General features: G+C 36.2%; 1 protein-coding gene across 1 annotated transcript in view; it reads left to right on the forward strand.

The window, feature by feature from the left end:
• The window catches only part of UNC13C (unc-13 homolog C), a gene marked incomplete at its 3' end in the record, with an annotated part of 599,652 nt that overhangs the window by 280,578 nt on the left and 304,698 nt on the right, over nt 1–14,376 (forward strand). Inside the window, exons 11-13 of the mRNA XM_081228462.1 lie at nt 2,146–2,315; nt 5,301–5,416; nt 7,547–7,710. Of these exons, the coding sequence (XP_081084588.1) occupies nt 2,146–2,315; nt 5,301–5,416; nt 7,547–7,710 (450 nt within the window). The remainder of the gene's footprint in view (nt 1–2,145; nt 2,316–5,300; nt 5,417–7,546; nt 7,711–14,376) is intronic.

Below are 14,376 nucleotides of genomic sequence, written 5' to 3' on the forward strand. Positions count from 1 at the left end.
TCAACTTGGAGTCCATTTCCTTTTGCTGTGAGTTCAAGGATGCAGAAATTACTTTAAATACAGCTGTAGTGAGCCTGAGGCACATTTGGAAATACCATGTTCTGGAAATTTTACCAGGCTTCCAGGAGGTGAGTTTCACGACCATTTTATGAGTAACCACATCAGCCTGGAAAATGTAACTTGTTGCTGCTGACTCCTTTGTTCTGACCAATTCCTCACTCTTAACCTAATGGCTGCTGCCTCAGCCCCTGCAAAACTGCATGCCAAGGTGCAACACCATTAATCTGATCTTTGCCACTAAGTTCCCCTTCATTGTCGCTTAGAGATTTCCTAAAGAAAAGTGTTTGAAACACCCTGGGGCAAGAGTTTTGTATGTTTTTGAAGTTGCACTCAGAAACCTCTGCTTGTATACGTACATTTTGTATACAGAAGCAGCTGGCTGTTCTCAACCCTGCAAGGTTCCAAATTATGATATTCTCAGTCAATGTATATTGCAGGACACAAGCAGAGTGAGGCTCTGCTTGTAGGTAAAGGTAGCTGTGCTCCCTTGCATCTCTGCTTAGAGACTGTGTAGCTCTAGATTGAGTGCATCTCTACCACAGTACACTTTTGAAAGCAGCAAGATTTAATAAGCACATGCCGGGCTTCCCTGGTGGCGCAGTGGTTGAGAATCTGCCTGCCAATGCAGAGGACACAGGTTCGAGCCCTGGTCTGGGAAGATCCCACATGCCGCGGAGCAGCTGGGCCCGTGAGCCACAGCTACTGAGCCTGCGCTCCGCAACAAGAGAGGAGAAGCTGCAACAGTGAGAGGCCCGCGCACCACGATGAAGAGTGGCACCCGCTCACCGCAACTAGAGAAAGCCCTTGCACAGAAAGGAAGACCCAACACAGCCAAATAAATAAATAAATTTACTTATTTAAAAAAAAAATAAATAAGCACATGCCAATATTCTGAATTTTATTCCTACCATTCACACTAATAAAAAAGCTTCAGTTGGCATGTGGTCACAGTTCCAAAGTATAGCAAGCAACAGTTTGACCAGCAGCTTCCCTACTGCATTTCAAAATGCATTAGCTTTCGAGCCTGAGGTAATTAAATCTTCACTGTTTGCCCTCATCATCTCCACCACAGAGTCAATTCCACATTTTAAGTCCTATTATTGAAGCTCCCTTCATTCTTTAAAAATTATTACATTGATCAGTATTCTTAGTTGCAAACAACAGAGTCTACTCTAGTTAGCTTACACAGAAAAACATTTATTTCATGGACTCTTAGGTCACTCAGGAATTTTTGGAGAGGTCCAAATGCCCACCTCTAAATCTACTGTGCAGAAACAATGTCCAATTATATCATGGGGTTTCTTTGGAGAAAACATCATTGCCACCATTGATCAATACTTTGTCCCTCAGGACTGAATACTGGAGACTCTACAATAAAGTACAAAAGACCACCACCATCGTTGCCGAAAGAGCAAAACCCCACAATACAGTCACTGGCTTGCTTTGCTCAACTTGAGTTCAGATCTTGCTTGAATGCAGGTCAAATATCTGGACCGTAACTACAAAGGAATCTAAGAATGTATTTGATCTAGCTTGTCTTGAGAAGACGAGGAACATAAGGAGAAATGTAGCCAAAATGGAAGGAGAGTGTTTAGAGATGCTGGGCATCCATATGTGATGATTTGATTTAACAATATCTTACATGCTTACTGGAATTTTTAGCTTATCAATCGGATTCTGATGTCCACTTCCTCAACACCCATTGCAATTAAGTTATCGTTATGGTACAGAATTTTCTGAGCATGGACATGTTGTCATAGATAACTATTGCAAATAAGAAATATACCTTAGAGAAAATATCTCAAAGATTTCTGATCCATATTTGATTATGTCCAGTTCAATTAAAGGAAATAGAATGGAATGGGGTAGGATTTTCTCTTATTAACATTACTTAACTATCACAACTTTTTTTCAATATCCCTGATACCTGCAATATCCCTTGGGTGGAATAGTCTGTGGGAAATCTTATTTACTATGTAATATACTATGCCTTTTTGGCTTAGATAGATTTAAAACAAGTGCTAACATCAGATGCCATTTAGAGAAGTTATCAATGGTTGTTAACTTATCCACATCTGTTTTCAGTGAGTGCCATAACTCCACAGATCGAATCAAAGTCAGAGTGTGGGATGAAGATGATGACATTAAATCCAGAGTGAAGCAACATTTCAAAAAGGAGTCAGATGATTTTCTGGGACAAACAATTGTAGAAGTGAGGACCCTGAGTGGAGAAATGGATGTCTGGTACAATTTAGGTGATTGTCTTTATATCTACTTGAAAAATGTTAAATAAAATTCCAGGATATCTGTGGAAGGTATTATATTCCCATATAGGTAAAAATAGCCAGTGCTTTTCTTGAACATTCTCATGGACTTCAGGCAGTTTAGTTTCATTAGAAATTAAGGTGATAATTATTCAAACTCTGTATTATTGAAAGATATTGGTAAATTTGAGATGAAAAGAGAAAAGTCTTTCTAGGAATCAACTGGGTGTCTTTTAGGAGAAAAATATCCCATTCTGAATTTTTAATTCATAAAGTATAGCTTCAAAAAACTTTGCCAAATGTATAGAAAATAAATAACCAATAACTTAATAATGTCTGACTTATTTCCTTTTAGTCCCTTAATGAATTTTGGCAATAAAGGAAAAATGTATTTTGGATATTTTTCAAAGATGATATAAAAGTAGGCTTTAGCAGGCAAAGCCAGATACACATGTGGACTTCTGCTTATTCTGATGATGAAGATATTGAGAATATGTTTAATTGGCATGATTTTAAAATGGAATTTTATTATGGATCCAGGAACTGAATAAAGATGTTTTAATTTGACTTTTACTACAATTGAATAATAAGCTAGAATCTTCAGTGCTGACTTAATAATAGTAAATATATATGGATTGCCTTATTTTCTGTAAAGGATATGATCCAAAATGGCTTTACATATCATCTGAAATGTTTTAATTAAATTTTTTAAGGTCTGGTTGTGAATCTAAGAAAAGTTTACACACACCTAGGATTACGAAATGTTTCCATTTAGGATACCAACTTATCTAAGCAAATTAAAGAGTGCTTTTGACTTTTTAAAAACCTACATACTTCAAGTAATGTAATATTTGGCAAAGTAAAGGGGTAAGGCCACAAAATTAATGAAGATCTGAATTATATAATAATTTAAAGAAGGAGAGATATATAACTTATCTGAACATAGATGACTCAAGCTAGACTAAAAACTCGTTATCAAAAAGTATTTTTTTGAGGAAATCTTTAAAGAAAATTGGTGCTTCTCCATTATTGGCATAGAGTTTTTGCTTGACTTATAAAGATAATCCTCCTGTATCTTGTTTATGCTCTTAAATAACTTTATATATGAAAACAGAGATGTTAGGCAAGGGTAAACTTCAGGGCATTAACTGCATAATACTCACAAGTTGTGTTTTAATTAAAGAGGCTTGCCTACGTGAGTTTTTTTTTTGTTTGTTTGTTTGTTTGTTTTTTGCAATAAGTTAACATGTTCTTGAATTGAGGGAGTTAGAATTCAGAACAGAAATTCCTCAAATTATTCTTTTGACAAAACGTACAAGGGTATATTTAGTTTGCAAAAGAATTTGAATGTGCTTTTAATAAAATCTGCCACCCAGCTCTTGTGCAGAAACTGTCCTTCAGTCTATGGAAAGAAAAACATGATGCAACAAACGTGGACACCTTTGCCTGCTCATCCTCAATTCATACTTTTGTGCTGTCATTGCTGATGTTTAACCTTTAGAAAGAGAGAGAACAGGTCTTAGCTTTGTATAAAATCCCACAGTGGGTTCCATCCCCATTAGTACCATACTTTCATTCTTTGTACAATGTTCCTCCTTCCTCATTACTTAGAATTCATTCCACCATGCAGAGGAGGACTTGGCCAAAAGTCCTAGGCATCTATCTAAGCAGAGCCTGTGTCCCATGGATCCATTGTGATGATGGTAGTTAAAGTGTTCCCCTGTGGTTCCAGGAAAAGGTCTGTGACCAAAAGGTCTCAGGACTTGACTTTCTCTTGGCTTCAGCAGAGAACTTCAGCATTTGTTGAGAACCAACGATCTCCCAACCAATAGGAGAAACTCTCAAGATCCTGGCAGTCCTAAGGGAAGAATCTTCACAACACAATGACTATTAAATATTAACGATGAAAGTCATCAGACATTCCACAAGAAGAAAGTGGACTATGTGATTTAACTGTATCTTATTTGGCTAAAAATACAGTTATGCTTAGAAAAAGGGGCAATTAAAGAGGTCTTTGTGTCACTCTATCTCTTTATCTTTTGTTTTTGAGATGGGTCAGCTTGCTTCTTTATGTGTTTCATCAGGGAAGTAGGTATCAGACATAGGTCTCCTACCTACATTCACACCCTAGGAATTTTGTGACTATGCTTTTCTTTCTCTCAGAGCTACTACTCAGTTCATATTAGACACACATGCATACACTTACACACACATTATTAGACTGAAGTGGCTACATACTGATTCCATTCAAAGAAAGAGTGAATCTAACACATAAGTAAACACAGGCTGTAGACTATAGGTCTTCATGAATCACTGACAAAGAAACCTAATAACAAATATTTTTGTTAGAGCTTTGACTCATTTTTTCAAGGACAGAAAGAAAGAGTGGGGCTTTTATTTTTTTTATTTTTTTATTTTTTTGCGGTAGGCGGGCCTCTCACTGTTGTGGCCTCTCCCCTTGCAGAGCACAGGCTCCGGATGCGCAGGCTCAGCAGCCATGGCTCACGGGCCCAGCCGCTCTGCGGCATGTGGGATCTTCCCAGACCGGGGCACGAACCCGTGTCCCCTGCATCGGCAGGCGGACTCTCAACCACTGCGCCACCAGGGAAGCCCAAGTGGGGCTTTTAGATAAAATACTTTTCCTGATTAATTTTTTCTTTTAGTTATTTTTCTTTTAATTGCCCAAATAATTAATTTCATTGTATAAACTGATCTAGTACACAGAAATTTATATCAGAATGGTAGGGTCTTCTGATTGACCTTTTCTATTTGAAATATTTATATCACAGTTTGACAATCCCAGTGACATATTAGGCACATTATTTTAAATTGTATTTAGCAGAATCATTATGGTTAATCAAACCTGATCTAGAAAAATGGCTTTTAGTAATATAAGCCCTTTTTTAAAGCTTTCGAGAACTTGTATAAGAAACATGATGTCAAAAATGACTGACCAATTACTTTTTGCTTTATCAGAGAAACGGACAGATAAATCAGCTGTGTCTGGGGCTATTCGATTGAAAATCAATGTGGAAATAAAAGGAGAGGAGAAGGTTGCTCCGTATCATTTACAATATACATGTTTACATGAGGTAAGTAAATTGAATTGTATTAATAACAAAACCTAGGAAGGATTGTATTGTTTATGGATCATGCAACAAAATATTTGTTTTAAAAATAGAATTGAATTAGGTTTGTAAAATTGTCCCTGAAGTTCTTACTCTATACTATAGCAAGGGATGTGCTAGGGTATCACCTAGCCTATGTATCACCCCCTGAAGAGAGAGCTGGTTGTCTTTTTTTTTTTTTTTTTTTTTGAGGTACGTGGGCTTCTCACTGTTGTGGCCTCTCCCTTTGCGGAGCACAGGCTCTGGACGTGCAGGCTCAGCAGCCATGGCTCACGGGCCCAGCTGCTCCGCGACATGTGTGATCTTCCCGGACCGGGGCACGAACCCGTGTCCCCTGCATCGGCAGGCGGACTCTCAACCACTGCGCCACCAGGGAAGCCCGAGCTGTTTGCCTTTGAATGAGATTTAGAACAAACATATGAGGCAGGTTTTAATAAATGAGGCAATAAGGTGATAATGAACAAGTAGACCAAATTAAATTACCGTTCTTCCAGGGAGGAAGAAGAATATTAGAAAGCATTCATTGAAGAAATAAGTCATGATATTTTGGAAGCATTTTAAATATATAGTACTTTAGTAATGGAGGAGAGGATCCAAATCATGATAGTTTTTGAGAATTCTGAGTAAGTGTTCAGATTTTGTTGAAGATTTAATTAGGAGTATTATCTATTAAATATAAAAATTCTGACGTTGTAACAATGGCTTTGGGGAGCCAATGTAATTAGCAGTAATTTTGTCTTTTTTTACTGAGTACAACAGAGGGCTTTATACATACTAAAGCCTCCTCCATTTTAACTACCCTTTACACAAACACATCTGGGTGGCAAGTATCAGAATGTAGTTTTCCATCCATGGATAGTAGAGAATATACTACCCAAAAGAAGGAGCCTGGTTGGCTTAGAGAGAGGTAGAGACCACCCAGTTTGAGTCAAAAGGGCAGATTCATCAGTTCCCGTTTGTGCCTCAGCGTAAATGCACAGACAGATAATCTTGGGCTTTTATTATTGGATGCTTTGCAACTGAGAGCTTAGTTAGACATGTCACCAGAGCTTTTCCCTGATACAAATGACACACCCCATGTATCAAAAAATATGAAGTGAAGCTGAGGAATATGCCTTTTCCCATGTTCAAAGGGTACAGAGGAAGTACCTTCCTAAGAAAGAAAAAGATAGCTGGGAGAATCTTTGCTCTTTGTACATTATTTTTCCTAAATATATCTATGAAAATGTATATATGTAATTATTTTCACCTCCATTTTACTAAAGAAGGAAATGAGGAACAAATTTAAGTCATTTATACATTGTACAGTCATTAGATATAGAACCAAGCCTTAATTTCCTGACTACAGTGTAGCCAGTGATAATCCATCAAGAAAGGTGGTTCAGTTTTTAGACCAATACCAATAAGTCCCTTGAACTGGAAGGATGGGGAGCCAACACTGGCCTTAAAATGTGGGCAGAGATTTAGGATCACAGGAACAGCATCATGCTTTGCTTTTCAGAGTCTTTTCTGTTGGTCCAAGACACAAAAAGAAATGAAATCCAATAAAGGGTCCTTCAGTGACCCAGGCTGCAGCAGTTTCTCAACTTCTTCGAAGCAGAAAGGAATTCTTTGTAGTGATGTTTTTTCATTACAAAATTCTAAAAATATTTATTTTCAACCTGAATTCATTGTCATGACTCATACCATTTTGCCACCAAAGTCCTTTAGTATTATTTGCATACCTAGATTCTGTATTAACACAGCCAAAACACATTATTCATCCAGAGCTTTATAATTTACTCAGAGCCCATGAATGCAAGAGATGTTCCAGCATGTAGAAATGTTTACATGAAAAAACATTTACTTCCTTCTAAAATGATTTGGTATATCTGAAACACTTAAATCATTGATTCCGTATAAACTTAGACAGAAATAAAATCAGAATTTGTATAAAGAGAGGTACGTTAGAACGAAAATCTGAGACATTTCTATTGTTTATAGATGCTGATGAAACATTATATGCAATTATAAGTATAATTTACTGAAAGTTACAGTTAAATATATCTGGCCTAGTCTAAGAAAACTGAACATTTGAAAACCACTTACTTTTAGAATTTGTTCCATTATTTGACTGAAGTGAAATCTAATGGTGGAGTGAAAATCCCAGAGGTCAAAGGGGATGAAGCCTGGAAGGTTTTCTTTGATGATGCCTCCCAAGAAATAGTCGATGAATTTGCCATGCGTTACGGGATTGAATCCATTTATCAGGCTATGACGTAAGTATTATAGAACATTTACATGATCAAAATCTCTGTTGAAATCCAAAGGGGGAATAGAAAGAGTGTTCATTTCCCTCTAAATCAAAAGAAATTTTGATTAAAAGGACAGTTACATTTTGGATGTAATTGATTGCATGCGGGCTACTTTCTCTATTACAGCTATAAAGTATTAAGGATTTGGTAACTCACTACCATCATCTTCTCAATTCTTATTCCATTCCCATGTGCTGTTCTTTGACTAGCAGCATCAGCAGCACCTGGGAACTTAGAAATGTAAAATTTCTACCTTACTTCAGACCTATGGAATCAGAAACTCTAAAGGTGAGGCCCAGCGATCTGTGTTTTAATATTCCCAACACATGATTCTCATACACTCTGAAGTTAGAGAACCAATGCCTTACTTGATATCTGAGAAAACTAAAGCCTGATGATTAAAGTGAGTCGTCCAACATTACAAAGCCTGTTAGCATCAGAGACACATCTAGAGTCCTTACGGTGTTGACCGTAACTTTAGACTATATCCTTCCTTCCTATATTTATCTCAGTGCTGCTAATTTGGCGAAATCAAGATTTATTGACCACCCATAGAACCCAAATACTAGAGTAAATGTGATCCTGTAAAAGTGAGCCATACCGAAACACACCCCTTACTGAGGAGTTTCAGTAAGGATTCAGAATGGGGTTATATTACTTGTCCAGAGTTTATCTTTTGAAACCTGGTCTAAGTTTATAAATGCATTCTGTTCAGATATAAACCATATATAATATGTAAACTCTGAACATGTATCAGGACTATTCTTTCATATTAGAGATCAAATCATATTTTCATGTGAACAGAATAAATGCTGACCCAGATAGTCAATCATTTTCAGCCAACTTGATGGATATATTGGACCAAAATCTTCAAGGTTTATTGCTCAGAGAATTTAATCAGCAGTCATATTTCTAGAACATCATATGTAAGAATGATTTTTTAAAATTTTCTGATAGTGTGTGCTTTTTCAGTTTACAGAATGTCCTAATGCTAAACAACAAAGGCTTATAGATTCTTAGGTATGAAGAAGAACTTAGAGGTCGCCCAATTGAACCTCCCTCTGAATCAGGAAACCCTGTTTTTGCATCCCTCACTAGTTGTTATCATCCCTTTGTTTGCTCACCTGCAATAATAGGGAGCTCACTCCTTTTTCTTTTAATTGAAGTATAATTGATTTACAATGTTGTGCTAATTTCTGCTGTATAGCAGAGTGACTCAGTTATACACATATATCCATTCTTTTTTATCTTCTTTTCCATTATGGTTTATCCCAGGAGATTAGATATAGTTCTCCATGCTATACATTAGGACTTTGCTGTTTATCCATTCTAAATGTAATAGTTGGCATCTACTAACCCCAGACTCCCAGTTGACCCCTCTCCCTTTCCCACTCCCCCTTGGCAACCACAAATCTGTTCTTTATGTCTGTGAGTCTGTTTCTGTTTTGTAGGTAGGTTCTTTTGTTCCATGTTTTAGATTCCACATATAAGTGATACTATATGGTATTTGTCTTTCTCTTTCTGACTTCACTTAGTATTATAATCTCTAGTTACATCCATGTTGCTGCAAATGGCATTATTTCATTATTTTTTAGTATTCCATTGTATGTACATACTACATCTTCTTTATCCATTCATCTGTCAATGGACATTTAGGTTGTTTTCATGTCTTGGCTATTGTGAACAGTGCTGCTATGAACATAGGGGTACTTGTATCTTTTTGAATTGTAGTTTTTTCTGGGTATATGCCCAGGAGTGGGATTGCTGGATCATATGGTAGTTCTAATTTTAGTTTTCTGAGAAACTTGCATACTGTTTTCCACAGTGGCTGCACCAACTTACATTCCCACCAACAGTGTAGGAACATTCCCTTTTCTCCATACTCTCTCCAGCATTTGTTATTTATAAACATTTTAATGATGGCCATTCTGACTGGTGTGAGGTGGTACCTCATTGTAGCTTTGATTTGCATTTCTCTAATAATTAGTGATGTTGAGCATCTTTTCATGTGCCTATTGGCATCTGTATGTCATCTTTGGAGAAATGTCTATTAAGGTCTTCCGCCCATTTTTCAATTGGGTTGTATGGTTTCCTTTGCTGCATAAAAGCTTGTAAGTTTGATTAGGTCCCATTTGTTTATTTTTGGTTTTATTTCTATTGCCTTGGGAGCCTGACCTACGAAAACATGGTATGATTTATGTCAGAGAATGTTTTGCCTGTGCTCTCTTATAGGAGTTTATCATGTCATGTCTTATGTTAAATAAGTCTTTAAGCCATTTTGAGTTTATTTTTGAGCATGGTGTGAGGGTGTGTTCTAACTTCATTGACTTACATGCATCTGTCCAACTTTCCCAGCACCAATTGCTGAAGAGTCTGTCTTTTTCCCATTTTATACTCTTGCCTCCTTTGTTGAAGATAAATTGGCCATAGGTGTGTGGGTTTATTTCTGGGCTTTCCATTGTTTTCCCCCATTGATCCGTATATCTGTTTTTGTACCAATACCACACTGTTTTGATTACTGTAGCTTTGTAGTATTGTCTGAAGTCTGGGAGAGTTATGCCTCCTGCTTTGTTTTTTTTTCCTCAGGATTTCTTTTGGCAATTCTGCATCTTTTATAGTTCCATATAAATTTTTGGATTATTTGTTCTACTCCTGTGAAAAATATCATGGGTATTTTGATAGGGATCACATTAAATCTGTAGATTGCTTTGGGTAGTATTGCCATTTTAACAATATTAATTCTTCCAATCCAAGAGCATGGGATATCTTTCCGTTTCTTTGAATCCTCTTTTATTTCCTTTATTAATGTTTTAATATTCTCAGCATAAAAGTCTTTCAACTCCTTGGTCAGGATTTATTCCTAGGCATTTTATTTTTTTGGTGCAATTTTAAAAGGTTTTTTTTTTTTTACATTCCCTTTCTGATATTTCATTGTTAGTGTAAAAGAAGGTAACTGATTTCTGAATGTTAATCTTGTATCCTGCCACTTTGCTGAATTCATATATTAGATCTAATAGTTTTTGTATGGAGTCCTTAGGGTTTTCTATATATAGTATCATGTCATCTGCATATAGTGACAATTTTACCTCTTCCCTTCCAATTTGGATACCTTTTATTTCTTTTTCTTGTCTGATTGCTGTGACTAGGACTTCCAATACTACATTGAATAGAAGTGGTGAGAGTGGGCATCCTTGGCTTGTCCCAGATTTTAGCAGGATGGCTTTCAGCTTTTCACCATTGAGTGTTATATTGGTTGTGGGTTTGTCATAAACAGTTTTTATTATGTTGAGATATGTTCCCTCTATACCCACTTTTGTAAGAGTTTTTACCATGATTAGATATTGAATTTTGTCAAATGTTTTTTCTGCATCTATTGAGATGATCATGTTGTTTTTGACTTTTCTTTTGCTAATGTGGTGTATTATATTGATTAATTTGCATATGTTGAACCATCCTTGTGAACTTGGGGTGAATCCCACTTGGTTGTGGTGTATGATCTTTTTAATCTGTTGTTGGACTTGATTTGCTAATATTTTGTTGAGAATTTTTGCATCTATAGTCATCAAAGATATTGGCCTGTAATTTTCTTTTTCGGTGGTATCTTTGGTTTTGTTATCAGTGTGATGGTGGCTTCATAAAATGTCTTTGAGGGTGGTCCCTCCTCTTCAATCTTTTGGAAGAGTTTAAGGAGCATTGGAATAAGTTCTTTGTATGTGTGGTAGAATTCTCCTGTGAAGCCATCTGGTCCTAGACTTTTGTTTGTAGGGAGGTTTTTTTGTTTTGTTTTGTTTTAATTACAGATTCTAATTTATTTCTAGTGATCGGTTTGTTCAGATTATCTATTTCTTCTTGATTCAATTTTAGTGGGCTGTATGTTTCTAGGAAGTTGTCCATTTCTTCTAGGTTGTCAGATTTGTTGGCATATAATTGATCATAGTATTCTCTTACGATTTTTTGTATTTCTGCAGTATCAGTTGAGATTTCTCCTTTTCATTTCTTATTTTGTTTATTTGGGTTCCCTCTCTTGTCTTCTTGATTATCCTGGCCAGAGATTTGTCAATTTTTTTACCATTTCAAAGAACCAGCTCTTGGTTTAATTGATTTTTTTCCTATTTTTTAACCCCTATTTTATTTATTTCTACCCTGATTCTTTTTTTTTTTCCCCGGTATGCGGGCCTCTCACCGCTGTGGCCTCTCCTGTTGCAGAGCACAGGCTCTGGACGCGCAGGCTCAGTGGCCACGGCCCACGGGCCCAGCCACTCCACGGCACGTGGGATCCTCCCGGACCGGGGCACAAACCCGTGACCCCTGCATCGGCAGGCGGACTCTCAACCACTGTGCCACCAGGGAAGCCCTACCCTGATTCTTATTATTTCCTTCCTTCTGATGATGTTAGGATTTGTCTGTTCTTTTTTTTCTAATTCTTTTAGATGGTAGGTTAGCTTGTTTATTTGAGATTTTTGTTGTTTTTTGAGGAAGGCATGTATCACTATGGACTTCCCTCTAAAAATTGCTTTTGCTGCATCCGATAGATTTTGTATAGTTGTGTTTTCATTGTCATTTGTCTCAAGGTATTTTTAAATTTCCTTTTTGGTTTCCTAGTTGACCCACTGGTTTTTTAGTAGCATGTTGTGTAGTCTCCATTTAATCGTTTTTTCCTCATTTCTTTTCTCATGGTTGATTTCTAGTTTCAGGCCATTGTGGTCAGGGAAGATGCTTGAAATAATTTCTATACTCTTAAGTTTTTTGAGGTTAGTTTTGTGCCCTAGTATGTGGTTAATCCTAGAGAATGTTCCATGTGCCCTTGAAAAGGATATGTATTCTTTTTTTTTAATGTAATGTCCTGAAAATATCAATTAAGACTAACTGTTCTATTGTATCATTTAGGATCCTGTTACCTCATTGATATTCTGTCTAGATCTGTTCATTGATGTGAGTGGGGTGTTAACATTTCCTACTATTGTTGTATTCTCATCAATTTCTCCCTTTATGTCTGTTAGTATTTGTTTTATGTATCTGGGTGCTCCTATATTAGGTGTATATACATTGATGAGTGTAAAATCTTCTTCTTGTATTGATCCTTTTACCATTATATAGTGTCCTTCTTTATCTTTCTTTATGGCCTTTGTTTTAAAGTCTGATATGAATATTGCAACTCCTGCTTTCTTGTCATTTCCATCTGCATGAAATATCTTTTTCCATCCCCTCACTTTCAATCTATGTGTGTCCTTTGCTCTAAGGTGTGTCTCTTGTAGGCAGCATATTGTAGGCTCTAGTTTTTTTATCCAGTCTGCCACTCTATATCTTTTAATTGAAGCATTCAGCCCATTGACATTTAAGATATTTATTGATACATATGTATTTATTGCCATTTTAAACCTTGTTTTCCAGTTGATTCTGTGTTTCTTCTTTGTTCCTTTGTTTTTCTTTCTGTGGTTTGATGATTTCCTTTTATTTTATGCTTGTGTTCTTTTGGGGTTTTGTGAATCTATTTTATGTTTTTGATTTGTGGCTGCCCTGTTTTTCAAGTATGTTAACCCCTTTATCTGCTTGCCTTAGACTGATAGTCATATAGGCTCAAACACATTCTAAAAAAAAGAATCTACGTGCACATTCTTAAAAAAAAATCTACATTTTCCATTTTATTACTCTCCTTCCACACATTTTATGATTTTGATGTTCTTTTTTACATCTTCATGTTTATCCTTTTCCTGTTCCATGTGTTTATCATTGCTTTCAGAGTAGTTTTTTTTTCTTTAATCATCTGTATACTGGCTAATTTAAGTGATTTACTTTCCAATTGTGATTTCCTCCTTCCTATATCTGCTTGTTTCTTTTCTATTTAGAGAAGAACTTTCAACATTTCTTTTAAGGTAGGTTTAGTATTCCTGTATTCTTTTAGTTTTTGCTTGTCTTAGAAATTCTTTATTTCTCCTATTTTAAATGATAATCTTGCTTGGTATAGTATTCTAGGTTGCAGATTTTTCTCTTTCAAGACTTTGAGTATATTTTGCCACTCCCTTCTAGTCTGTAGAGTTTCTGTAGAGAAATCAGCTGATAGCCTTATGGAGGTTCCCTTGTAATTAACACTTTGTTTTTATCTTGCTGCCTTTAGAATCCTCTCTTTATCTTTAACTTTGCCATTTTTATTATACTATGTCTTGGTGTAGGTCTGTTTGGGTTCATCTTGTTTGGGACCCTCTATGCTTCCTATATCTGGATATCTGTTTCCTTATTTAGGTTTGGGAAGTTTTCAGCCATAATTTCTTCAAATACATTTTCAATCCCTTTTTCTCTTTCTTCTCCTTCTGGATCCCTGTTATGCATAGATTGGCATGCTTTATATTATCCCATAGGTCTCCTATATTGCTTTCATTTTTTAAAATTTGGTTTTCAATCTGCTGTTTTGATTGGCTAATTTTCATTATTTTATCTCCCAGATCACTTAATTTCTTCTTCTGCATTATTCATTCTGCTATTCATTGCCTTTAGCTCAGCTTTCATCTTGGCAAATGAATTTTCTAATTTTTCTTGACTCCTCTTTATAGTTTCTAGTTCCTTTTTACAGCAATCTGCATTTCTATCAATAGCCTTTCTTAATTCCTTCAGTATTTTCATTACTTCCTTTTT

This window comes from Mesoplodon bidens (genome assembly GCF_964165515.1).
Source record: "Mesoplodon bidens genome assembly, chromosome: 3".
NCBI lineage: Eukaryota > Metazoa > Chordata > Mammalia > Artiodactyla > Ziphiidae > Mesoplodon > Mesoplodon bidens.